Genomic DNA, 24,766 nt, shown 5'->3' on the forward strand with positions numbered 1-24,766 from the left:
GGCTCGGAGCCTGGAGCCTGTTTCCGATTCTGTGTCTCCCTCTCTCTCTGCCCCTCCCCCCCGTTCATGCTCTGTCTCTCTCTGTCCCAAAAATAAATAAAAAACGTTGAAAAAAAAAATTAAAAAAAAAGAAAGAAGTTTGTCTGTAACTTTGGAGACCAGTGTAGACACATAACTGCAGCCATTTGAATTACTCTAACCTGGGATGAGTACGTATTCTCTAAAAACAGTCCACAATTGTGAACTGGACATATTCATGACATGGAGGGAAATATACCTACAATGTCCATATGAGTAATGAAAAGTTAATTACGGAAGAAGCCCACCTTTCCATGCTATTAAATAGTATGTATTCTGGGGGAGGAAGGGGAAAAGTCCACTCCAAATGAAGTTATGTTTACCTACGATGATGTGGTACAAAGTTGTGTGTGTGTGTGTGTGTGTGTGTGTGTGTGTGTGTGTGTTTATCAATATAGGAAAATAATTTAGAATAGGAAAGAAAAAAAGGCAAGACACAAAATTTTATAGTGTAATCTACTCCTAAATTCTAATTATTTACATCTGCATGGTTATATTTATTCTCTTTGAACAAAAGAACATAATAATTATTGCTCCCCATCTTTTATACTCAGGTACCCCCCTGTCAGCATAAGCAAATACCGTAGAAAAATCACACCCTTAAGAGGTATAATTACATTGGGGGCACCTGGGACGCTCAGTAGGTTGAGCATCTGACTTCAGCTCAGGTCATGATCTCACAGTTCATGGGTCCAAGTCCCACAACGGGCTCTGTGCTGACAGCTCAGAACCTGGAGCCTGCTTTGGATTCTGTATCTCCTCTCTCTCTGTCCTTCCCCAACTTGCACTATCTCTCTCTCTCAAAAAGAAATACACATTAAAAAAATTTTTTTTAATAATTTTTTTCTTTTGTTCTACTCTAAATACTCAACAACTAGCCCCCCCCCCGCCCCCCTCCTCCCGTGCCTGGCACAGGGTAAGCCGTCCATAAGTAGGTTAACGAAAAGAAAAGTGGTGGTGGTGGGGGGGGGGGGTGCTTTCTTTTACCTGCTATTCAACATTTCACTGTTGGAAGAATTGTCACGCAAAGAAAAAGTAGTCTTGCCTTTTGTTGTCATTTGACATTTCTCAAAAGAGTTTGACTAAGGCAGCTCCTCTCTCCCATCAGTATCTGCCACATATTTGAAATTCCCAGGCTTAGATGTCCTCCGTTGGAACAAGGTTGAGAGAGTCCAGAGAAGGGCCCAGCACAATGCGATTGTGTCATTTGTGATCAGGAACCAACGTGGCTCTGGCAGACCGACACTTTCATCAGCCCTGCTGTGTGAATAGCTAGCAGCCTCCAGAAGGCCCAGACCTCGGGGTGAGCTGACAGGGCGGGGTCTGTCTCCGCTGAGGCCGGGACCGCGCCGACCACCCGCCCGGCGAAGCCGCGGGGGTGCCTGACCCGCCAACACAAAGGCAGCGCAGGGAGGCCCCGGGGCGGGGTGGGACCTCGGCCCGGGCAAACACCCGCCGCCCACGTCGGGACGACGGCCCCCGCAAGGCTGGGGCGCAGCGACGATGTTCATTCTCGTCTTTTTTTTTTTTTTTTTTTTTGCATCAAACACGTGGGGACTGGGGAGGTGGCCGAAGCGGGTTAAAACCTTAAACGTCTTTTTTATTCTTTTCGGTTCAGTCAGTGTAAATTCCATTTTTTTTTTTTTTAAATAGGGTCCACACCCGACGTGGGGCTTGAACTCACAGCCCTGAGATCGGCCCTGAGATCCAGTCACATGGTCTGAGCCAGCCAGGCGCCCCAATTCCATGCCGTCTTTAAGCGGCGGGCTAACGTGTATTATAAACTTCTCCGCTTGCCTTTTCCAAGGTACTTCAACTTAGATACACAGACAATGCTCCGGTCCCGGGGCTGGGGGTGGGGATGGAACGAGACCCAGCCGGACGCACAGCTCCTCCTCAGCAATCCAGCCTCGCCTAGGCTGGGGATGCAGCCCCTGCTCCGCCTCAGCCTCTCCCCTCTTCCTGTCCTGGCTGGTGGTTCCTCACAGAAACAGGGCGGGGCGCCGAGACCAGGCCGTCACGTCCCGAGCGTCGGGGGGCGGGAGCTCGGGTGGCGACGTCACGAGACCCCGCCCGCGCCGCCCTGCTATCTCCCGCGCCGCCCGCCATTTTGTCTCCAGTGTCTGGTTTGCAGTTGGCGGCGTCGGAGGAAGTGTCTTGGTCCGTAGGCTTGAGGCAGGGAGCGGGGTCTATTGTCTGTGTTTGACTCCGTAGTTTGGTCCGAAGCCTTCCGGAGCTTTCCCGGGGCAGTCGGCAGAGGCTGCCGCCACCGCCCCCGCCCCTCCCCTCCGTCCCCCGGTCCGGGAGGGACCGATCCCGCGTCACGCCCCTCAACGTTCGCGGATCCCTTCTCTGTCGTTGCGTCCGCATCGCGCCCCCGGAATCAGACGGTGCCCCATAGATGGCCAGCTTTCCCCCGAGGGTCAACGAGAAAGAGATCGGTGAGGAATGGGACGGGGGGGGGGTGAGGGGTGCTGGTGAGCCCGCGGGGGTTGCGGAGAGGCAGGGAGTCCCTAGAGGAGGAACAGTCTCGGAGTCAGAGGGAAGTCGGGTGAGCCGGGGCCAAAGCCCTGGAGCGAAGAGGAAGGAAGCGGCCCCGCTGGTGGGTGTCGCCGAGGGGTAAATGGGGTCAGCGTTGATGGCTCGGCGAGAGGCAGTGGGCAGAACTTAGGGTCCAGGGAAACCTGGGCGCCGAGGGCCCTAGTGACCGTGTGGCCGGGGGCGGCACCCACCCCTGGGGACCCAGTTTCCTCTAAGGAGGTCTCCGCACTGCCATCAACCTGTCTCTACGCTGGACGACTGGGGCGTCTAGTGGATGGGATAGGCGAGTGCTGGGCGAGTCTCGCGGACTCGAAATTTACGACGGGAAAAGTAAACTTGTGTGTTCTGAGCTGTAATGGAAGGGGAGGGGTCCTCATGTGTATCAACCACTCTTAAAGGAGAAATGCGACCGAAGAGGTGCTATCAGCCTGGAAAAAGCAGTGTTTAAAAAAAAAAAAAAAATGGCCTGGCGTTAAGAAAGGCGTCGGGTTCAGGGGAGGAGACTCAATTATCTTTCCTACACTGAGGAGCAGGGAGGAGCTGAATGGTTGGGTGGAGTGAGCGAGGAAAAGCTGTTGGATGAAAGCGCAGCCTGCAAAGGCTGCCTCAAAACGGGGCTGGAGACTAGCCCTGCCACACTGAGGTCTGCGCAGTAGACACTGAAGGTTGTGTCGGCGGCTCGGTTCAAAGCACCTCACGTTTAAATTCTCTCTTGGGGTAAAGTAACGGGAACAACTAACGGGGGGAGTTGGTGCTGTGCATTGATTGATATGCCTAGTAAACACCGAACTTACCAGGTCACGTTATACGCCTTAAATATGTCCAGTTTTTATTAAAAAAAAAAAAACCAAAAACTGAACTTACAGTGTTAATGAAGTGAAAATTGGTGGGGCGCCTGGCTGGCTCAGTGGGTGGAGCATGTGACTGGATCTTGGGGTCATGAGTTGGAGCCCCCATGTTGGGTCTGTAGATTACTAAAAAAAAAAAAAAATAAGTAAAAAAATTATAAAAAATAAAGTAGATGAAAATTGGAGGTGGCTACTTAGCAGAGAGCCTTTGCATTTCTCCGTTGGTCGGCTAAATGGATGCCTTAAAATAGATGGAGGAGGTATTTCTAGAGAAAGGGAGAAGCTGAAATAGCCAAAAGGCCCCTCTGTCCTGTGTGTGGGTTGAATTTTTACATCTAGAGACTGCTATCTTAGAATTCTGGACTTTTGTTCTCTTAGAGATAAGGTCGAATGGCAGGTTAGGAGGGGACTTTAACTCTGGTTTTAATAACTATTTTAGATATACAGAGGAAACAAAATCCATGCCCCATTTTTATTTTAACTGTGCTTTAAGTCTATTAAGTAGGTCCTGAAGTGGAACAGAGAACTCAGAAGTTCTTATTCTTAGTCCAGTGGGCTGCACCCCCGCCCCCATAATATCACAGATTTATCTTTCATTTATCTGTGTTTTACTTCATCTTGATGAACTATATTGAAAACTTTCCAGTCCTCTCCTAAGGGATGGATAGAGCTTCTGAGCATACGTGCATAAGGTAGAACCGTCCACTAAGCAGCCTTTTCACTTAAAATTTTTGCATATTTAGTTAGGTCCCAGTGTTATTTCCTGGATATAATATAATATTACTAGCTAAGTGCCAAATATCTAAAAGAACTTTGGCCTTTTCTTAAGCTTTTTTTAAAAACCCAGTTTTTGTTTCTTTGTTTCTTTGTTTCTTTCTTTTTGAAGTACCGTTTGGATACAGAGTTAAACACTGCTATCTCCGTGTAGCTCTGTATCTATCAGTAGGGACTTAACTTTTCCCCTTTTTTCTTGGGTATTAATTATAGCTCTTTGGTTTCTCAAGTACTAAAAGAAGAGGCAAGATTCCTTGAGTGATTAAAGAAGTGCGATGTGACAGGGAGTGAGTGCCTGGAGCTACTGCCCTCTTTCACAAGGCACTACCACAGATCCTCCCTTTCTGGTTTTGAAATTGCAGGCAGGAATGTGAAGAAGGAGCTAAATCTGGTTTGCTTGGTTCAGCAGTGACTCAGTGTGTTACTACTACTGTACAGATAATGTAGTCTTGTATTTTATGGCTGAATTCCCAGGACAGGCAGCTTTTCCCTTATATAAAGTCATTAAATCATGGATTTCTTAGGATACTAACATTAAACAGATGCAGATAATAAAGATTTAACCTAAAAACATTTTTTAAAGCACTTCATTACAACCTTGTGCTACTTGATAATATTTAAACCAGTGCTTGAATCATTTGATGCAAAGATCATTTAATATGCCTGTTAACAAGCAAGGAAACACCAAGGTAATTATTCATATAATACTCGTGACATTATGGCAGCTATTTATTTGGCAGTTTTAAAATAGTGACCCCAGGGGCGCCTGGGTAGCTCAGTCGGTTGAGCATCTGATTCTAGATTTCGGCTCAGGTCATGATCTCAGGATTGGTGGGATCGAGTCCCCGCATTGGGCTTCTCCAGGCAGTGCACAGCCTCATTCTCCCTCTCTGTCTCTTGCTTGCGCGCATGCACATATTCACAAGCTCTCTAAATAAATAAACTTAAAAAAAAATAGTGACCCCATTTCTTGAATTTCTGAATATTTAAGAATAAATTCACTTATTATTTCATGGTCTTTGTTATTTGAACCAGTTTTTTAGTTGTTAATTTCCAGCCTTTATACAAGAGGAGTTTTGTGATTGTCAGCAAGGTAAAAGAAAAATAGAGTGATCTTAAAATATAGACAAAAAGAAATGAGTCTTTTGTGGGAAAGTTAGTCTTGCTTATGCTTGCCAAAGGAGTGGTGAGGTATAGTCTAATTAACCAGATGTTTTTGAAGTTGAATGCAAGGGCCAGTCCTCTGTTGTTTGAGTTAACACGAGTATACTCATCGAATTTAGCCAGGGACTTTCTCTTTACGATAATGTTTGGATTTTTTGGTTGAAATTTTTTTTCCCCAGTTGAATTTTAAAACTTGTTTCTTGGGGCACTTGTGTGGCTTAGTCGGTCATGATCTCACAGTTCACACGTTCTGGCCCCATATTGGGTTCTGTGCTGACAGCTCAGAGCCTGGAGCCTGCTTTGGATTCTGTGTCTCCTTCTCTCTCTCCGCCCCTCCCCTGCTTGCACTCTGTCTCTCTCTCAAAAATAGAGAAAAAAAAATTTTAAATAAAAAAAGTAAATAAAATTTTCTTCCCTTATTTGTGAACTTTCATTTTTCCTCCTAAAATTTATGGATTTTTTTAAAGATAGGTATGATTAAACAGAAACCTAGGTTATAAAAAAGGATTTAGGCAGCAGTTGCAAATTCAGGGGCCAGGCACAATGAACTACTGTGGTGAGATGTCCAAGTATGACTGTGGGCTTGGAGGAATATAAGCAGCAGCAAGCCCTTTCAAAAATCACTTGTATGTTTCAAAAAAAAAAGAAGAAGAAGAAGAAAGAAAAGAAAAGAGAAAAGAAAAATCATTGTGCAGGCATATGAGGGTCACTGGTTTGTGGATTTTGTATTAAGAAAGTCATATAACTGCCTGTGAAATTAATGTCACCTTATGCTGTATTGATACAATCGAGGCAGGGGTAGATGGGGGTTCTGCTGCTTCGATTCAACCACACCTAAAGTATAGTGTTTCGTTCTGGGTGCCACTTTTATGAGGACCATAACTAACTGCAGTTTATCCAGAGAAGTGATGGAGGCGAAGGTGGGAAATGGACTTGAAATCATGTAATCTAAGGAATGATTGAAAGGCCTGTGGAGTTTAGCCTGGTGAAAAGATTTAGTTGCTGATGTCATGGCTGTCTTCAATATATGACTATCATGTGAGAGAGGATTAAACTTATTCTCTTAGGTCACAGTCAGGACTGAGTGGATGAGTAGCAAAGAGGAAGGTTTTTGAGTTATTAAAAGGGAAGTTTTTGGTAATGTCGGCTGCACAAAAATAGAAGAAGCCTTTTTAGGCATTCATATTTATGAATATCTTAGAAAATTTGGTCTCAGTTTTGTTTTACTTTTTAAACCATAGTTCGTGGGTAAATGTATCAAAGACTTGGGCAAGGAAACATTGAAATCAGTAAGAATGGTAACTTCTACATATGCTTTCATATTCATTCAATAAATATTTACTGGTCACCTGTCATATACCAGGTGCTCCACTGGCTATTGGCAGAGCACGCATTGAGACGTGAAGTGACACCTGAATGAATACATTTGAGGGGGTTGTATGTGTAAGTCTGCTCTAGCAATAAGTAGAAGTAGGGTTTTTTTTTGTTTTGCTTTCTAAGTGTATTTATTTTGAGAGGAAGAGAGAGAATCCCAAGCAGGCTCTGTGCTATTGCTCCATCCCACAAACTGTGAGATCATGACCTGAGCTGAAATCCAGAGTTAGACACTCACCTTACTGGGCCGCCCAGGCACCCCTTTATAAGGATATATGTAGTTTAGTTGCTGGGAAGTTTAAACCAAAAGCATAAAAATACACTGTGTTGACCAGACAACCAATCACAAAATAGGGAAACAAAACTGGTAATAATTTATACCTAAAAAGGGAGAGTAGCAAAATTTGAAATCAAGACCAATCCAAGAGAGCATTGGTGATACACTGATAAAGATTCTTTTCCTCAAATTGAGGAAATTCTGGCCAAATTTGCTTGCACACATGAACAGCAAGAGCTTGTTGATCATGCTTCTTGTTAAATGCAGAACAAAAATTCTCTGTGTACTCTGGTAATATGCCAGTTTTTGTTACGAATGCTAAATTGAAGTACTCTTAACTAAACTTAAAATATATGAAATTTGTCCTTGAAAACCAAAAGAATTATTTCCAATTTGAGGTCAGTTTGTGACCACTAGTAATATGCTTGAGGACCACTATTTGAGAATCACAAATGTAATGCATTTCCTTTCTTTCTTTCTTTCTTTCTTTCTTTCTTTCTTTCTTTCTTTCTTTCTTTCTTTCTGGCAAGCACAAGTTGGGGAGGAGGGAGAGAGAGGGGCACAGAATCTAAAGCAGGCTCCAGGCTCTAAGCTTTCCTCGCAGAGCCCAATGTGAGGCCCAAACTGATGAATGAGATCATCACATGAGCTGAAGTCGTACGTCCAACCGACTGAGCCACCCAGGCGCCCCACGAATGTAAAGCATTTTAAAGCACTAGTTGGGAGGTTATACTAAACCTATAAGTCCCTTCTAGTTCTAGAGGTTTTTTGTGTGATTTTTGTGATGTGGTCCTGAAAAAAAAGAATATTCACATTTAAATAGACCATTTAATAGAGCTTTCCTTTGAGTAATGATGTAATACTGTATTTTATAGTGGTTTGTGATTTTTGAAAGCTACAAACTTTTGGGTAAGTTTGTTTAGTCTGTTGCATTTTATTTTATTTTTATTTTTTATTTTAGAGAGGAGCGTGCCCAATAGCAGTGGAGAGGGACAGAGGGAGACAGAGACAGAGAACAGAATCCTAAGCAGGCTCCATGCTCAGTGTAGAGCCCAATGTGGGGCTCAATCCCACGACCTGAGCCGAAATCAAGAGTCAGATGCTCAACCAACTGAGCCACCCAGGCACCCCTAGTCTGTTGTATTTTAAATGTTAGCAATTTGCTGAAAACCTAAGGCAATGCAAAAGTCAGGACTTAGTAATTGTTAGCTCTGATATATTACATTATTATCACTTAACCAGTTTTTTTTATTGAAGCTTTCTAAAAAAGCTTTTGGGTGAGGAAATGTTGGAAAATCATTTTATCAAAACTTGAAGGTAGTTGTTATCATTAACGCGTCTTCACACCAAGGGTCTCCCTTCAGATGGTAGAAAGCAGAGCTCCTTATACCTTGTCTGCATAGAAGCTCAACGGAGTGGAGAGTCTCAAATTAATATGGAGGCAGTCTCCATTGTTGGTTATATGTGACATCCTATATATATGTTTTTTTCTTTTAGTGAGATCACGTACTATAGGTGAACTTTTAGCTCCAGCGGCTCCTTTTGACAAGAAATGTGGTCGTGAAAATTGGACTGTTGCTTTTGCTCCAGATGGTTCATACTTTGCTTGGTCACAAGGACATCGTACAGTAAAGCTTGTTCCGTGGTCCCAGTGCCTTAAGAACTTGTAAGACTCTTTCCTTTTTTGTATTTTGTATCTCTTGGTAGGATTTACTATTTTCTGTGTGTGGAGTAATAAAAAGATATTGATAACGTAAGTTTTTCCTTGGTAGACTATTATAAATATGTCTTAATCATAAGCTGAATATATGTATTGGAAAATTTGTAGGAAGAATTATCTGACCTTATACAGTGTAGAATATGTGTATTAAAAAGCAGAATCATGGTTCCTTGGTAGTGTATACCTTGTGTTGTGCTAGGGCAGGTGACCTTTGCTATGTGACACTTTTCGGATTTCACAGCATTTTATTAGATAACATGTAATTGATCATGTAATTACTTCTTATGTACTTAAAATTCCTCTGCTTGGATTTATTTGAGTTTCAGTATTTTTGTTAAACGTTTTTCTAAGATGTATCATATACTAAATTTAATCTCTCCCTGCTTTTTGTGTCTACTTGACCTTCATAGTTATATTCATTAGTGTCATAGTTACATATTGCTTTAGGTCTAGAAAGTATGGGAAACTACTGATTATTATGGGTTATTTTTAAGGTAATTTTCTGGTGTCAGTTTTATAATTATCAGGTTTTTGTTTTGTGTTTTGCTTGTTTATACTCGTTTTAGGTTAGCTAAAGGAGTCCTAATAGACATAGTGGTTTTGAGGAAAATTTTGAAACAAATAAATTATAAATTGATTATTGTTGAATTTAGTCTTTTTTTGCAACTGAGAATTTCTTTTGATCTGATTTTATTTGGTCACACCCTTGTGACTAATAGCAGCTTTCCCCCTTCTCATCTATAGGAGTCTATTGTTATTCAGTGTCACTGTGACAAATAATGCTGAAGTTATTTTAACAAACATTTATCATTATTTAATATCTATAGAAGTTCAGAGTAAATAATAACTAGGTTTCAGTCTGACCTTTTTTTCCCCTCAGTCTCTTGCATGGCACCAAGAATATCACCAATTCAAGCAGTTTGAGATTGTCAAGACAAAACAGTGATGGTGCTCAGAAAAATAAGCCTCGTGAACATATTATAGACTGTGGTGACATAGTCTGGAGTCTTGCTTTTGGATCTTCAGTTCCAGAAAAACAGAGTCGTTGTGTCAATATAGAATGGCATCGATTCAGATTTGGACAAGATCAGCTACTCCTTGCCACAGGATTAAACAACGGGCGTATCAAAATATGGGATGTATATACAGGTACAGAGCCATAGTTTTAAAAGCAAACCTGATTGTTTTATGATGCAGGGCATCTCTAGGCACTAGAAGATGTGATTTGAGGGTTTTAACTTACTGAAAAGCAAGTATTGATGCTATGAATGTGTCTTTATAATTGGCCTGAATATCATCTTCAGCTCGTGGTTTTAATTTAAGAAAATAGAGTTCTTACTGCTTGATCACTCTTCAGAGAATATTACAGCAGAAAAGGGCATGTCTAAGGAACATTTAGTTAATTATCATTTATAAACTAGTAATTTAGTTTATGACTCAAATAGCAGGGTGTTTTCTTATATACTTTTTCAGTGATAGCTTGGAGGCTTTCAAGGCAAATGTGGTTTCAGCAATCATTGTCTAACCTTTGGAAGGTTTTAGTGACATTTTATCTGAAGTTTAACTAGATAGGTTGAAGTTAAATTCTTTGGGCAATTAAAAGTGAACATATTGTTAACTGACTAACACAGTTTCTGACTGATAGTATGTACTCAAAAATTTGAAGGTTTTTTTAAATGAGCATTAAAACAATATGGTAGAACACGGCAAGTGATACCAATATTGAGTGAGGATAATGAGTCAGTAAATTTGATTGGATTCTTGAAAAAAAAAAACTTAAGGAAAGCACATAGATTTTCATAGAAAACAAAACTCTTTCAAGTACATTTTTTCACTGATTATCTTTGAAAATTTAGATGGTTATTTGATAACATTTATCTTCTGGGGAGCTTGACATTCTGTTAGTAATCCAAAGCCAAGGGAAATTTTGACTTTATATTTAAAATCATACTCTACAAAGATTAAAAATGATAATTAAGCTTTCCTGATAGTAAATTAACTGATTTACACTTCAGGAATTCCCTTTAAACTTCCCTAAAAAATTTAGGCTTTGCTTTCCTGGAAATAATCCATTTTAAAACAGTATAAAAATAGAGACTCTTTAAAGGTGATAGTAAAAGTGCTAATAAGTCACCTTACACTTGATAAGCTAAGGAGGTGCCAAGGATTTCTACTTTAGATTTTTTTTTTTTTTTAATGGTGAAGAGCCCTATTTTAAAAAAATAGAAGCTGATAAAATTACTAACATTGTCTTTTTCCCCTTTTCCATTGCATTTAGGAAAACTCCTCCTTAACTTGGTGGATCATACTGAAGTGGTCAGAGATTTAACTTTTGCTCCAGATGGGAGCTTGATCCTTGTATCAGCTTCAAGAGACAAAACTCTGAGAGTGTGGGACCTGAAAGATGATGGTATGTCTTTTTTCCAGCCTGTGAAACATAATGAGTTTCTGGAGAGGTGGCGATCATCTAGGGCATTTGACTTTCAAAGTGGCATACGATCAAAGTTTCCTTTTCTCTAATCATTTGGTCCCTTTCTCTGTGTAGATCAAGCAAAACCATAAATGTAATCCAGAATAGGAGCCAGCAGTTACTCTGAACAACATATTATTCAGAAACTAACCACACAGATCTGTATCAACGATTTGAGGACAAAATCTGGGTCAGTTTTAGGATTTGGTATGAACTGGTCTGTGTTGGTTTATTTCTTTCATCTTAGGGAAGGTTATTAACTTCCTTCATTTGCTTAGCAAAAATTTAAGTAGATTTTGAAGTTACAGACACATAATTTAGTAATCAAATCAAATATAGATTAAAATGTGATTTATACACTGGAATCTGTAATACCTAAATGCTAATAAGCATTATAGTAAGTTGGATAGGTTAAGTAACAAATTATCAAAAGTAAAAGACTTGCTCTCCAATATAATAAAAGGTATGTTAGTGTTAACTACTCAAGTTTTTCTGAAACTTTGTCAGTTGCAGTGCTTACAGAGTTGGAGAGTTCTATCTTATTTGAGAGGACCAGAGATGAGCATTTCTTCCCCCTTTTTAGCTGCTAATGAAAGACATTACAGTTTTGGCTAACACCTTATACTTAAATAATATGTTTTAGGGCTCTACCAACCTCAAGCTGGAGGTCAAGGTCTTGCTCAGAGGTGTTGCAACTTAAATGTAGTGGGAGACAAAACCCTCAGGTTTGGAGACTCGTTCCGGCTGATGGGTAATAACCATTGCCTGATAAAAATCATATGCTAATGTTACCAAACCATGACGGACCTCCTCTGCATTTCATCATTTGCTGACTGCTCAGCTGTTGAGAGATGAAGAGATTTCTCAACAGTTGTAACAGTAATTAAATTTTTATTTTGTTTTGCATATTAAATACTGCTTGCTTTCTCAATACATTTTCAGTGCATATGTTTTAAGAACATAGACTCAGTAAACTAACCGTAAGCTCAAGAGAGTAGGGACTTTGTCTTATTCACAGCTGTATCCTCAGTGGCTGACATACAGTAGGCATTCAGTAGGTATTTGTAAAATTAAGAGTTAAAATCTACGTAGACATAGTTGTGTGCTTTAGGTCTAATGCACGGGGGCTTTTGAGCGGAATGTAGTTATCAAAAAGGAAGAAGGATGAAAGGTATTTTGAAGGTGTTTCTCAAGTCTCAGCCTTGAAATGTTTCATTTGTAGAATAAGGGGCTTAGACTAAAAGAATTCTGTCTTCGTAGATGAAGGGTCAGGAGACTTTTTCCTAAAGGGCCAGATGGTAAATATCTTGGGCTTGTGGACCATGCCATCTCTGCTGTAGTTCCGTCTGCTGTTGTAGTACAACAGAAACAGATGGGCATGATTGTGTTCCAGTAGAACTTGACAAAGACAGGCAACTGGTGTAGTGTCCAACCCCTGTTACAGATAAATCACTGCCACTGTAGAAGCTTGCGATTCTGTGATTCTGCCATTTTTGAAATGCTACTCTTTGGAAGTGAACTCTGGGGTTAACACCAGTTATTTCTTTTTGTTCAGGAAACATGATGAAAGTATTGAGGGGCCATCAGAACTGGGTGTATAGCTGTGCATTCTCTCCTGACTCGTCTATGCTGTGTTCAGTGGGAGCCAGTAAAGCAGTATGTATCAAAGTTCTTGGACATTCATTGTGAATTGGATTATAATGTGTGCATAATCACTTTAAATCTAAGTAACCTATTAAGTCTGCTCGGTGTCATGAATATCTTAAATGTTTTATTTCATTATGGGGAAAATTTGCATGAGGGAAATTAAATATAGTTACTGATTGTGGAGTGAGAAATTGGATTGCTTTTAGTTAGAGGTAATATTCTTAAAGTAAGGGATATGTCAAATTTATGTTTTTCTAAGATCTAGGAAAGTTTATGCGATATAGAAGAGATCTAGTCCAAATGTTAAGACATTCCCGCTAATTATTTTCTTCTCTGTTGTTCTATTTTTTTGTCCAGTTTGCCGTTTAAAAAGTTTTGAGTCCCAGCTGGTCCTGGACATTTAACTGAAAAAAAGTAACTTAAAAATCTAATAATAAAAATAGCACTCGTATATGTCTAGAGTGAATTATAGATGAATTGACATGGTCTATCTTGCATAGCATACCTGTAGACAGATTAAGTATGAAGTGACTTGAGAGGGTTATGCTTATTGATGAACTCTCTTTTAGTTGTCTACCAGCTCTGACTTAGTATAGTGCAGGAGATCTTATTTAGCTTCAGATGTTTATGAAAATTGTTGAAGTCCAAATACATGTGATATTCACAATACACTGAGTTAATGGGGGGTGGGAGGCTGGTTATAAATGCATTTTATTTAGCCAAGAAGTATGTTAAAATGATAGTTGCAAATGTTGGAAGTTTAGAAAAAAAGTATTCAGTTCTTTAAAAATCATAAGAAGAACAAAGCTAGATATTGACATTGCTATTTTAGGCTGTGTGTTTTCCATATGCTTCTTGCTTTCCCTGTCACAGGTGGTGGCAGCAATATTGGTGTGATTGAGGTTATGCTGGCACCACTCGCACACAGGCGCACAATGGTGTTAGCTGGGCAGAAAGAGTGGCATCTCTGGCTACCGGGCTGGGGGCGACCTTTACCGTAGGATGAAGTAACCTTGCATTCGGCTGCAAGGTGTACTGTACGTACACAGGTGCTGGTCGATGTCCACTTTCTGCTTTTCTTTCTTTCTTTTTTTCTTTTTTAAAGTAATTTCCCCCGCAGTGAAACCCACTGACTCCTCCAAGTAAATTGATCTTCCGGTCTCAAGGAATTGGGAGTCTGACATGTGAAACCAATTTAATGTAATGTCATTGGCGTTCAGATGGTTTCTCTGTGCTATTTTTTTGGAATTCTTTGCGATGTTAGAGATACCTTAAGTCTTTGATCCAACTTAAAATTCGTATTTATTTTTCTCTGGAAGTAATGTATTGTGTCTGTGCAGAAAAAAAAGTAGCAAAAAGGATTGCTTTACTCCAAGAGGAGAGATTGTCTTATTAGGATCGTTCTAAACCTCCAAGCTCGCATTTAATGTAACTAGACTGAAGTAAACGTTTGAATCCTATTCAGAGCTATTCTGCACAGTCTAAGTTCTGGTCTTATACAATTGAAAAGTATATGTAAACTTGTACTAAAGTAATTTAAATGTTTTATAGTTTAAATGTCTAATGATTGTGGTCGGTTTGGGAAAAATAAGATTGGCAAATCTTGATTCACAGACATGTTGTTAATTGTAATATTTTCATAAATTAGTTTTTTCATTTCATAATGTGGTTTAACATCCTTGTTGTTTGCCAAAGAAATTTCATTTGGCTGTGAAAATTCTCTTTGCTTGCAGTATCTGTTTCTCTTCCTAGGCTCACGTTGGTGACCCAAGCCTATTGTAAACAAGTGATTATCTCAAAGGGAGATGCCAATGGAGTAACAATTTGTTAACATTACATTTTCTGTCTGTATATTTTTTACAAATTTGGTAGTTTCTGGAAAAAAAAAAAGAAGGGGGTTTGTAGTACTTAACCCTATTTACTTCTGTATATTTTAGTTAATTAGTTTTTGGAATAAATGGATTTCAGTATAACTTTGTGGTTAAGGTTAAATTGCATTGCCTTTTTTACATTTAGGCTTATTTTTAAATTAACATTTAACAGAAACATTTGAAATAGAATTTGCATGTCTACTTTAATTAACTTAAAGACTGATTTTAATCTGACTATGACACTGAGCATATTCTTTTAATTATTCATAATTTATAATGTTTAATTTAATGTAATGTTAATTAAGCGTAGCAGTTGTAGTTTAAGTTGTGCCATTTTGTCCTCTGTGTGTCTGAAGGAAGCTATAACATTTGCCTTTTTATTGCAGGTTTTCCTTTGGAATATGGATAAATATACCATGATACGGAAACTAGAAGGACATCACCATGATGTTGTAGCTTGTGACTTTTCTCCTGATGGAGCATTGCTGGCTACTGCATCTTATGATACTCGAGTATATATCTGGGATCCACATACTGGAGACATTCTGATGGAATTTGGGTGGGTGCAGCATGCATCAATTGTAGTCTGTAATTCATCTCTGGCTGTCCGTATAGCTTTTAAGAAGTTACATGAATGATTGGAATCACTAACATGTTGAACCTAAAATTGCATTTTGCCATAATTTTTAAGTTGCAGTATTATTTAAGTCCTTGAATAATGCAAAGCTGTAGATACAAATTCTAAAAATAAATTTGGCTGTCTTGATACAGATCGTGTTATTGTCATGTAACAGCATATGACTCTGTAGAAGTGGTCATTATATTTAGAGTTTCATGTCAGGGAAAATAGTTGAAACTGAAGTTGGAGTTAATCTTAGTGATTTAAACCGCATTGTAAAAAGGAGATTAGTAATTCTTCTAAGGTTCCTTTCATTGAATATGAATCTATCAGCTCTCCCCAGGCTCCTCAGTTGTGTTCGTTGAGGCCACTTTAAACATTCAAAGACAGATGTACTCTGTACCTGGATAGTTTTGCTTCTTGAAGTGACCCTCATTTCCACTGAATACATGTATTTGACCTCAGGCACCTGTTTCCCCCGCCTACTCCAATATTTGCTGGAGGAGCAAATGACCGATGGGTACGATCTGTGTCTTTTAGTCATGATGGACTGCATGTTGCAAGCCTTGCTGATGATAAGTAAGTGTGTGAATTACAATTTGACCTATTTATTATTGTCTTTTAAAGATTTCCTTTTATCTTTCTACTTAATGAAAACATTTTCAAAGCTTAAAAGAAAAAAAAAAGCCTTTCTGCAGTGTGGGTTTTAGTGTCTCTTTCTCTAAACAAGACTTGGGGAGATGTTGTGTGTCTTAAAGAACATTGGCCTGAACTCAGGTCTTGATCTCTCAGTTGATGAGATCAAGCCCCGCGTCAGGCTCTGTGCTGACAGCATAGAGCCTGTTTGGGATTCTGTCTGTCTGTCTCTCTCTCTTTCTCCATCCCCACTTCTCCCTCCCTCCCTCTCTCTCCCTCTCTCTCTCTCTCAAAATAAATAAATAAAACATTAAAAAAGAAAAAAAAATATTGGCCTGAAGCGTATCCAGGTGCACTAAAGGTAATGCACGCCTTCCCTGTGCGCCATGTTTGTTAACCAGTGTAAGCAAACTGGGGAGATTTTTTTTTTTTTTTTAATTTTTTTTAACGTTTATTTATTTTTGAGACAGAGAGAGACAGAACATGAACGGGGGAGGGTCAGAGAGAGAGGGAGACACAGAATCTGAAACAGGCTCCAGGTTCTGAGCTGTCAGCACAGAGCCCAACGCGGGGCTAGAACTCACGGACCGCGAGATCATGACCTGAGCCGAAGTCGGCCGCTTAACCGACTGAGCCACCCAGGCGCCCCTGGGGAGATTTTTAATGAGCCCACAGAGATTTTTTTTTCAGTAATACCTTGTAAAGGTTGAAGCAGAAAGACGTTTTCAAAGTGGAATAAATGGTAAAAATGGTGATTTGTGTCCACTGCAGTTGAGGCTACAAGATGAGATGGCAGACGAGCGAGATGCACTGCTGATTGGTACAAAGCAGAAACTAGATACAGCCATTCCGTTTTCTCATGCTTTTATCATGCAGTGTGCAAGGATGCAGCAGTAAGCAGTTTCAGAAATTCAGAAAGTGACTCATTATCATCTTTCCAGGACATTAGCAAATGTACAGGGAGAGTTTTTTGGGTGTTTTTTTTTTTTTTTTTGGCCAGCAGTCACTGTTTTTCTGTTTGTTCAGATTTTGAATGTCAGGTCTCTGCTGTTTGTAGACACACTCTACCTATGTGAAAAGGCTTTTTTTAATGCCTTGGAAAGAGAGTAAAACAGATCAGATATTAATTGAGTGTAAAGAGAAAGATTCCGGTTGTGACCATTTTAGATCTGAATACGTGGAAGGAGAGGTAGCCATGCATTATAGTCCCTTAAGTGTCAGTTGGTCCAAATTACCAATTGGTATAGGCTAGAAAATATTTGATAAAACAAGTTACAGTAATTGCTTGCTGCAGTGATGTGATATGTGCATGTTGTGTGTATTTTGTGACTTGGAACAGAGTGCCATTTTTATCTGAATTATAGAAGTTGCTTTTACTTTAAATTTCCTGTTACTCACTGTACAATTTATTTCCTTTCTAGAATGGTGAGGTTCTGGAGAATTGATGAAGATTATCCAGTTCAAGTTGCACCTTTGAGCAATGGTCTTTGCTGTGCCTTTTCTACTGATGGCAGTGTTTTAGCTGCTGGGTAAATAGAATTTTCTATTCTCTTTAAGAGGCAATTTAAGGTGGCTTTTGGTCAAAGCAGCCAGTATTTTATTGTCATTAAATCTTCCAGAAGGGCTCTTTGTACTACTGTTACTTTGTCATAGAGGAGATCGTTGGTTAGGTCTTCTTAATTAGGTTTTAACATGGGGGCACCTGGGTGGCTCAGTCTGTTAAGTGTCTGACTTCGGCTCAGGTCATGATCTCATGGTTCGTGAGTTCGAGCCTGCTTCAGGTTCCATGTTTCCCTTTCTTTCTGCCCCTACCCTGCTTGCATTCATTCATATTCTCTCTCTCTCTCTCTCTCTCTCTCTCTCTCTCTCTCTCTCTGTCAAAAATAAACAAAAACATCAAATTTTTTTTAAGTTAGGTTTTAATGTGTAGCTTATGACTCTCATACACAGCTTTGAATGATAGTTGTTGGAGTTGTAGGATGTTTAAATACATGTACACGTGTGACTGAGCTAATGATTTCTTTTGTTTCTGTTTAGGACACATGATGGAAGTGTGTATTTTTGGGCCACTCCAAGGCAAGTCCCTAGCCTTCAACATTTATGTCGTATGTCAATCAGGAGAGTGATGCCCACCCAAGAAGTCCAGGAGCTGCCAGTTCCTTCCAAAGTGTTGGAGTTTCTCTCCTACCGCATTTAGAGGGCTCTGTCTTCCTGGTGCTAGGGACTGACCGAGCACACGTGACACAAACCTCAAGCTTGACTGACTTCAAGTATCTGTTTTTCAAGGTTTAGAAGATTTATTTAATTTGATACATTCTTGTAGTGCATTTTGGTCATTTGATCATATTAAAATATTATTTATAGACTATAGGAGAAGTATTTCCAAACATATCAAATGTAAATTTTTTTTTAAAGTTTAACTGTGAAAACATATACATACATGTATATATTTAGATATAAGCTGCTATGTGTTGAATGGGCCCTTTGCTTTTTTAACTTTTAGTTCCAAGATGTATATATTGCTTCAGTAGATCCACAATGTATATCTTAGCTGTAAAGTGGAAGGATTTTTTTTTTTTTTTATTCTGGGCCACTGAGTTAGATGGTAAATATTGGCTGAAGAAAGCTGAATTTCCTCATTAAAAAATGCAAATTTGGTTGGGGGGTGGAGGTCAGACCTCCGACCTACAAGTAAAACCCCTAGGGAAACGATTTTGTTTTCCTTAGGAACGTTATCCACGAGGTAGAATTTGAATATGACATAGCCAGGGTTATAACTAGGAAAACGATGTGTGTGTCCTGTCATGGCCCCGCCCCCATAACTATTGTTGTGGGCCTTAACTTTGGAAAGCAGCTTGCTACTTTAACCCCGTGGTGTAAAGTATTATAAATTTTAGTCCATTTGAAAAGTCCATCTACTGTATTATTGCTAAATATTTTGTTGTTTATACTAAGGGACAATTTTAAGACCGTGGTATTGCTTTTTTGTTTGTTTTTTGTTTTTTTTTTTTTTTTACATGTATCATATGTTTCTGCAGGGGGTGATAATTGGTGATTTGCCAAAGAGAAGCAATACAGTATATCTGCTTTTGCCTTCTGTTATTTATCGTACCTGCAGATATTAAGAATGTATGCATTATGTAAAATGCTTGATTATATATTTTTGAGTTTTTTAAATTAAAGACTTGTAAAAAAAAAACCACTCTCACAAATGTTTCTTCTGTGTGTGGGAAGGTTCACTGCTTTTGTCTGTCTCCGTCGGGAGCCTGATGAGGCACCACAGCAAATGAAGCAAGGAGGCTGATGAGTAAATAGTACAGGTACCATCCCTGTGCCAGTTCATGCCTCGGGGACGCAGCAGCTTTTATGTTGATGTGTTCTGGGAGAACTGCTGTGATTATTAATGCTTTCTTTAAAAGCACAGAAAAGCTTGGGGCGCCCAGCTGCTCAGTCGGTGGAGCGGGAGACTCTTGATCTCTCAGGGTTATGAGTTCAAACCCCGCTTTGGGGGTAGAGAGTACATAACGTGCATACATACAATTTAAAAAATAATAGAGAAAAGCTGTAGAACAAGGGAAAATAACTATTGAGCAAAAGAAAACTATAGTCTTTTAGGGGGAACCAACAGCCTCATAGTAAGTCTATCTCGTTAAAGTAGCCAAAGGAAAGTCTAGTGACGTGGGCCTTTTGAGGAGGTGAAATAAGCAAAACTTTTATTAGCCACGTGTGCTCTCGAAGACTTGTTTGCACCGAGAAATTATTTGAAAGTTCTTCCAGTTGGCTCTGTGAAGGGTGGAAGTTATAAATTTGAAAGCCAGTTGAAAATGTGCCCAAGTTGCTTCTTGAGAATCACCTATCTTACAAAAAGTAGCACAGAAGCATCTTATCTTTAAACCTGTTGTGATTTTTTTTTTTCAACGTTTTTTATTTTATTTTTGGGACAGAGAGAGACAGAGCATGAACGGGGGAGGGGCAGAGAGAGAGGGAGACACAGAATCGGAAACAGGCTCCAGGCTCCGAGCCATCAGCCCAGAGCCTGACGCGGGGCTCAAACTCACGGACCGCGAGATCGTGACCTGGCTGAAGTCGGACGCTTAACTGCGCCACCCAGGCGCCCCCCGTTGTGATTTTTTACTTCAGAATGTGTCTGCTTTATAATTTGAAAATGATAAGATACCATTTCTTATTCTTGACAACATTAAATGATTTGCTCTCCAACCAATGTATGTGATCAAGTAAAAGTCGCATTTTTGGAAGATGCATTCTCTGAGAAGGCCAGATTGCTTACTACCTCTTCATGTGAACGTCACAGCGCCAGGGTGAATGGAAGATTGCGGAATGTAAGTCACGTAGAAACAGACTTAAATTTTCCATTTATCTGTGGAGACAGATAATAACAGGATGATACTGCTTCAGACTGAGTGACCCAAGGAAGGTAGGGAAGATGTGGTTGGGTCAGATTCTAGCGATGCTATTTTATCGGAATGATACTGCTTTCTCCCATTTGCCAGAAGCATGCCATTCGGAGAACTGGCAAGAGATCATTTATGTTCAGATGTGATTTCCTATCTTAGTGCCCACAGGGGTGCCTCGCAGTTAGCAGCCATGCTATCTTTTCACAATTTCAAATGATTTAAAGCGACACTTGAAGACCTGTAACTTGATCTTAGGTCTGCAAATCTTGACTTTATGATGGTTGATGTCCTCTGCCTACTTGTGCCAAAGTAAAGTTGGATTCAGCTGGTTTGTACTGTCCTCAGGGCAACAAGACAGCATTACGGCAGGAGCATGCTTCTGGGTTGAGGCAGTGGCCGATGGGTACAGAGGACTTGGCTCTCAGCCAGCCAGCACAGGGATGAGAAAGAGACTGAGAAGCCAAATATCGCCTCTCAAGCCAAAAACCGGAGAGTGAATCCAGCCATCAGATTCATCAGAATGAAGGTTTGCGGGCGATAAAATTCTGACCAGTTTCTGGCCTAACAATGCATTTTAACTATAGAATGTATAGATTATAATATACAAGTAATATCTACAATAGAGTTAAATATAGTTAATTGTATGTCAGTTTCAAAATCAGGTAAAGCATCCATTTGGAGTATACTGGTTTTTTTTGTTTTTAAATCCCCTTGGAAGAGCTGTCAGCAATAAAGTGCAACCTGGAGAAATGGTCATCATAACTTTAGCTTCTGTTTATGATAAGATGTTTAGGAGAAGTGAAGATTTGTAGGCAATTTCATCCTGTGCTTGGCTCTGTAAAGCTTGCTTTTAGCCAAAAGCAAAAAGCTGGCTTGAGCAGGGTGTAAATTGATGTATTTATATTACAGGTAGCTGGGTAGCTTTGTGTGGTTGTGATTTGGCATTTTGTGGGTTTAATAGTTGAGTCAGAGAAAAAGACTGAGGCTGGGATTGAGGAAAGAAGATCAATTTTAATTCCACTTTTACCAACTCTGGCATTATTCTCCCTATTAGAGCCTACAACTCTGATGACCCTTGTGGTTTCTCTTTTAGAGATGATCGAAAGCTAGGAACTTTCTTTACCTGTACTACCATGGGAAGTTGTTCTTCTGTTCTGAAAATAAACCCTAGACTTTGGCTAGGAAAACGTGTAATACAGTGATGACAAAGGACTGTCCTCTGAAGACAGGTGAAGCGGTGACTCCGGTAAATTGTTTTGTGTAGATCTTCCAATTGATTAATAATGGAATGTTCTTACAGAAAAATAAGGATGAATATTAAAAGATAGCTGAGAAAGAGATAATGGTATGAAATACAGCAAGGAGTGAGGCTACTATAAAATGGAAACCATAAAGACCTAAGTTTGCACTCAGCTTTGGGGCGCCTGGCTGGCTCAGAAGAGCATGTGACTTTTGATCTCGAGGTCATGAGGTTGAGCCACATTGGGTGTAGAGATTACTTAAAAATATGTAGAATGTTAAAAAACAAAAACAAAAACATGTTTGCACTCAGCCTAATTGGCTCAAATGCAAAATGGGAAGTTCACCCAGTAAGTCAAGTGATGCACTGGGTCTGTCTCATACCATCATTCAATCCTTTATTGTTGAAGAAAGCACAGTTAAAGCTTTCTATAGGACCAGCAGGAATACTTCCTAAATGCTTTTTTTTTTTTTTAAGTTTATTTATTTATTTTGAGAGAGACGGTGTGAGCAGGGGCAGAGATAGAGAGAGGGAGAATCCCAAGCAGGCTCCATGCTGCAAGTGCAGAGCCTGACATGGGCTCAATCCCACAAATCGTGAGATCATCACCTGAGCTGAAACCAAGAGTTGGACACTTAACCAACTGAGCCACCCAGGCCCCCCACTTCCTTCATGTTTCTTAAACAGATGGAAACTGCCAGAGCACACAGGTATCCATTTCCTTGTATTCCCCAACTGTCTCCCCGACGTCTAAAGCCCCTAAGACAATTTGGCAGAAATTCTAGGCTTCAAGCTTGAATGATACCAGTTGAGCTTAGAAGAGGAAGCAAACACCCCTGTGGGCCTGTGCTCCAAGCGCCCGCAGCCCCACATCAGGGTGTCTCTACCATCACCTGCTTTGGGACATGAGCCTGTTTCACTGGTTTTACTGAATTTCATGACATTCCAATTCTTGCAGATATTTGAGTCTCTGACCATTACGTCGATGGCCTCTTCTTGGTGGTCACAGATATGCTGCCCCAGCACAAAGTGGTCTTGCCCTTTTGTCTTTCTCAAATCATCAGTCTTAATTTCTACACCACTTCCTTGGCCTATGCCCTGTTGCCTGTCACTGCTCCTTAGGTGTTGCCGCCTCATTAAGAAGGCAAATGCCTCCCCCGAGGGGGTCCTGTAGCCTCGGGGCTCTGCCCCTGGCTGGCCTGTGGGTCACAGTGACAGCTCTTTGGAACCATGGAGAGATGAAAGACTAGCCCTTGGGTTGCAGGCATGGAAGTACCCCTGTGTTGGGGAATTTGGATGAGAGGCCCAGAGCCAACTGACCCAGCTTGTGCGACCTGGAGAGAGCACCTCCTTCAGAATGTCTGGGCCACGCTGCTCAGCACCTGGCAAAGACCCAGCCTTCTAGGCTTGGCCCCATCTGGCCCATCAGGAGGGTGTTCATATAGCAGATTGGCCTCGTTTCTCACCCCAGGGCCTGTTGCCCAGAGGACTTTGCAGAAGTGTTGGCTGAGGCTGCAGTAGTCCCAAGGTTGATTGCAGACCCTGCCACTTAACAGCTTGTAACTTTTGGAGCTTCGAGATCTATCTATCTATATAAATGCTGTAATAATGCCTCCCCTACACAAGTAGTGTTTATTTTGTATCTGTCTGTACAGTGTCAGGTACCCAGTAGGCATTCAGCATTTGTTACTACCATTCCTTGAGCATTGGCCAAGTGCTCAATGCTATTCCTGGTACTTTCCAGCAACTCAAGTATTATTACAGAGCTGTGGAGGTTCAGAGAGACCGACTTACTGGTCAAGGCCATACAACTAAGAAATGACATCCAGGATTTGAATTCTATTTCCTCTGTCTCCAGGGCCGTGGATGAGCACTCTTCTTTAGGCAAGGCATTCGGTCAACATAGACACCTATGCTAGTCCCTGCCTGTGCCTCCAAGCTCTGGGGTCAGCATGCTGTCAGGCCTAACTTTTCCCCAACACGCCCCACTTTTCCCTGAATCACAGAAGACATGAACTTACAAGGAATGACTCCAAATTTCATTTGGAGATGGAAACCTACACAGACCAGGAAATGACTGCTGAGCTCTGCCCTTTGCGTGCTGCCTGGGGAAATTACACTGGACGTTGGTCAAGTTTTTTCTTCCGCGCTGCTCTCCTTAGGAACTTATCTCAAATGAATCACTTTTATTACCCACGTGAACAATCGAACGCACAGGCCGAAACAGGAAGCAGCAGAGCAGTCACTGGAGATGACAAGGTCAGCTGACCCGACAGCCACTGGCTTGGGAGATCAACACCAGTTCTGGTTACCAGGTGCCTAACCTAGAGGAAGCTTGAACCTCTTGCACCAGCTGAGCACCAGGGTTAGACTCACTTGCCTGGAGCCGACCCAACAGGAACAGCCACGAGAGTGGCTCTGCGCCAGGTGGGAGACTTCTCCAGGTCAACCGATACAGATGCCATCAAAGCAGCAGGGGCAGTTCATAGGCAGGAAGGGGCCAAGTCAGAAATAAAGGACCAGAACATCCCTAACATACTCCTGGATTAAAAGCTAACACTCTTATCCCTCCGCATTTGAACAACTCTGAAATTAGCATGTACTTTAGAATCAACACTGTCTTTCAATTTTTTTTCTTAAGTGGTACACGCTCATGGTACAGATTATAAGCAGTGGCATCTATAATTAAGAGTTCAATGGGATGTTATAGATCATGTCAAGAGTAGAAGACATTAGGGGCGCCTGGGTGGCTCAGTCGGTGAAGCATCTGACTTCGGCTCAGGTCATGATCTCATGGTCTGTGAGTTTGAGCCCCGCGTCGGGCTCTGTGCTGTCATCAGCTCAGAGCCTGGAGCCTGTTTTGGATTCTGTGTCTCCCTCTCTCTGCCCTTCCCCACTCACACTTTGTCTCTGTCTCTGAAAAATGAATAAACCTTAAAATAAAAAAAAAAAAAAGAGAAGACATTGGCGACAGATGAATGGGGTGCAAGGTAAGAGGACACAGGTGAAAGGGTCTAACAGTTGTGAGCCCTTCCTGAAAAACGGTTTGACAGTAAAAATCCAGCCAATGAAAATCTATTCCAATGGAAAAA

At 40.8% G+C, this 24,766-nt stretch overlaps 1 protein-coding gene and 1 long non-coding RNA gene across 4 annotated transcripts in view; one reads left to right on the top strand and one right to left on the bottom strand.

Annotated features, from left to right (window-relative positions):
* LOC125927513 (uncharacterized) overlaps positions 1-1,746 on the bottom strand; it is a 42,580-nt gene extending 40,834 nt beyond the window's left edge. The window contains exon 1 of the long non-coding RNA XR_007459357.1: positions 1,066-1,746. This is a non-coding gene — a long non-coding RNA (uncharacterized LOC125927513). The remainder of the gene's footprint in view (positions 1-1,065) is intronic.
* WSB1 (WD repeat and SOCS box containing 1) lies at positions 1,736-19,959 on the top strand. 3 transcript variants are annotated; one of them, XM_049637894.1, is made up of 9 exons: positions 1,736-1,885; positions 8,554-8,722; positions 9,657-9,925; positions 11,055-11,186; positions 12,802-12,902; positions 15,151-15,323; positions 15,849-15,962; positions 17,441-17,548; positions 18,057-19,959. In XM_049637894.1, exons 1-9 carry the CDS (start codon positions 1,825-1,827, stop codon positions 18,214-18,216), a joined length of 1,287 nt encoding a protein of 428 aa, XP_049493851.1. In that variant the 5' UTR covers positions 1,736-1,824; the 3' UTR covers positions 18,217-19,959. The 3 variants fall into 3 exon arrangements, with proteins under 3 accessions (XP_049493851.1, XP_049493848.1, XP_049493850.1); XM_049637891.1 differs by lacking the exon at positions 1,736-1,885 and adding an exon at positions 2,188-2,519 and having other exon boundaries at positions 18,057-19,223; XM_049637893.1 differs by lacking the exons at positions 1,736-1,885; positions 15,151-15,323; positions 15,849-15,962; positions 17,441-17,548; positions 18,057-19,959 and adding exons at positions 2,189-2,519; positions 13,767-14,709.
* The last annotated feature ends 4,807 nt before the right edge of the window (positions 19,960-24,766 follow it).

The sequence above is a fragment of the Panthera uncia genome, chromosome E1 (genome assembly GCF_023721935.1).
Source record: "Panthera uncia isolate 11264 chromosome E1, Puncia_PCG_1.0, whole genome shotgun sequence".
In the NCBI taxonomy this organism is placed as follows: Eukaryota; Metazoa; Chordata; class Mammalia; order Carnivora; family Felidae; genus Panthera; species Panthera uncia.